At 39.8% G+C, this 2,426-nt stretch overlaps 1 protein-coding gene across 2 annotated transcripts; it reads left to right on the top strand.

The window, feature by feature from the left end:
- Positions 1 to 33: 33 nt before the first annotated feature.
- Positions 34 to 2,291, top strand: LOC105120307 (uncharacterized). 2 transcript variants are annotated; one of them, XM_011018480.1, is made up of 4 exons: positions 34 to 192; positions 309 to 585; positions 1,202 to 1,452; positions 1,834 to 2,291. In XM_011018480.1, the coding sequence occupies exons 1-4, from the start codon at positions 67 to 69 to the stop codon at positions 2,191 to 2,193; spliced, it is 1,014 nt and encodes a 337-aa protein (XP_011016782.1). In that variant the 5' UTR covers positions 34 to 66; the 3' UTR covers positions 2,194 to 2,291. The 2 variants fall into 2 exon arrangements, with proteins under 2 accessions (XP_011016782.1, XP_011016783.1); XM_011018481.1 differs by having other exon boundaries at positions 108 to 207.
- The last annotated feature ends 135 nt before the right edge of the window (positions 2,292 to 2,426 follow it).

The raw sequence follows: 2,426 nt of genomic DNA, 5'->3' as shown, positions 1-2,426 counted from the left end.
GAATCGACCAATGACACCAAACATGCAGGCATCCCTAGATGTAATAGGGCTTAAGCTCAATAGGCCATGGCCCGTAAAGAAAACTTGGTGTCTTTTTCAAGGGCTAGCATCAACTGTCACTGGTTGGCTCCCAATCCCGTGTCTCTCCTGTCACTCATAAATCGATCTTTAAAAGGAAGAGAAAGAAGCAAAGTACAGTAAACCAAGATATTATGTTACGATACAACGTTATTTCACTGAAAAAAGATGTATTGAACAGTTGCTAATTTGTGTTTTTTGTGTTTCTGTTTGGATTTTGCTATGCACAGAGAGAGAATCTTGAAAGAATGAAACGGCAGCCACCGCCGGCGTACGGGGATGGGAGTATGAATCCATTTGGAGGAGGGAGTGGACAGAGAATGAGAGGAAATACAGGGACAATGAGTAATAGTTATGGAGGAGGAGGAGGAAGGCAAGAGGGGTATTCTAATGTGGAGGCAGAGCAGCATCCTGGGTATAAATCTTCGAAAGCTGAAGGGCAGTGGCAGTGGGAAAGAGAGTCGCGGAATGTTCACAATCAATTGCCGCCTCATGGTTTCAGTGAAGGTGAGTGATTTTTTTGTTTTTTCATGATGTTCTTGTGTTTGATTGGTGATTAAAGTATATGAGTGAATGTAATTTCTTGGTTAGAAGTTAAGGTTGTTCTGGGTTTTGTCAAGGTAGTGAATTTGAGTGGAAGATGAAGGGAAGGTGTGAATTTCTCGACAATACAGGAATTAATGTTAAGCTATTTGCGGTATCAAATTATGGTCAAAGTTGTTAATGTTAAGAATTGAAAAGTGAAGGAATTGGTATGTGGAACTGGTGAAAGTGTCTGTGTTTGTCCGTTTGAAGTGGTTGATACCGTGACCCTCTCGGGTGTAGCATGGTTCTATCAAAGAAAGCTATGAACTTTTTGACAATGCAAGCTGCGTTGATAACTTGATGTGTTAGGATTAATACCAACCCATTGAAGTTTGGATATTGGTCTGGCGGCACTGAAGCTTTTAAGGTTTAGAATCAGAAGGTGGAGACTGATATTTGTATGTAATTTGAATGCTACATGCGTGAAGCTTTTGGTTGCATGTTTAATAACCATGGGAATTTTGTTTTTTTCTGGGAGAAAAAGAATGTAGTGTTTGGTTTTTATGAATGTCTGTTCATATTTGTATTGTTTTTCTAGGTCAAGGGGGTAACGGAGCAAGATCTTACTACCATGGACCGCCACCTGATCCCAAAAGTGGTTTAGAAAATCAATCCAACAAGGAAGCTAGTAGAATCCAGCCTCATGAACAAGATATGGAACTTGGATTTGAGGACAATTCATTGCCAATGTCTTTTGAAGGTGTTGAAAGGAAGTTCTTTGATGAAGTAATGACTTTGGCAAAGGAGCAAAGTGATGCAGAGGATGTGGAAAATGCTAGGCATAGGGAGGTGAGGCTTGCTATGAAGCAAATTTCCCCATTATTTGGTCTTGCTTTTCCTTTGTAACTATGACTATTACAGATTTTAAATATAGGCCGTTAAAGGGAGGGATTTTCTCAGATATTTTTCGCTTGCATGACTGGAGAAATTGAATTGTTATTTAAGCAAAGTAATTTATAAAGAGCTTATTGTTGGCTAGCATGCTATAAACTTTTAACTTTCTTGTTATGAACGGTTTTGAAATCTTTCCTCTTCCCTTTGCTTTCTAACTAATCGGTGCCTGATAGCTTTCGCATTTGTTGTATTTCTTGCTCAACCTATACAAGTCTTTTTTTTATTATTATTATAGATTAGCCGAATGATAACTATTCAATGTGTTTGCTGCTTCAGAAAATAATTGAGATCAATACCAGATACCAGGAGAAACTTTCTGCACTTCGAGTTCAACAAGCCAATAGAAGAGAAGAGTTTCTTCGTAGGGAATCACAAGCTCGATTAAGTCAGTACCAGCAATCGAGCATGGGCCAGTACCCAAACACAGGTTTACAGGATACCCGTGGCTATAGTGTTGCAGCTGCTGCAGGATCCACCGGTGGCGGAGAAACACATAGGGTTTATGCCAGTAGTCAGTTTGAGTCCAACCGTGAACGACCTCAGTATGGTGCCGGTGGAAGAGCTCAAGGAAATGAGGGCAGGGTTCCTTACCCCGAGGGCCGTGTTTACAATAATGCCGGAACCAGATATTACTAGTGATCAAACCGAAGCTCTTCGCTAGGTTGGCTACATCTGTAAAAAACAAAATGAGTTTAATTCTGATCGTTCCCTTTTTCTTCTCTTCTGTTACTAAATCTTGTTGCTGCATTGATTTTTGTTTAGTAATTTAGGATTGCTAATCTTCCTACTTCAAAGGAATTTATAGTGCTTAGCATTTTGTGCTTGTCGTTTTACACCACCAAAATCCCTGCCTGCCATTAGTTTTATTT

Source organism: Populus euphratica, unplaced genomic scaffold (genome assembly GCF_000495115.2).
Source record: "Populus euphratica unplaced genomic scaffold, PopEup_1.0 scaffold6434.1, whole genome shotgun sequence".
Classification (NCBI taxonomy): domain Eukaryota; kingdom Viridiplantae; phylum Streptophyta; class Magnoliopsida; order Malpighiales; family Salicaceae; genus Populus; species Populus euphratica.
The sequence above is the reverse complement of the archived record's forward strand: the minus strand, read 5'-3'. Positions and strand labels throughout refer to the sequence as shown.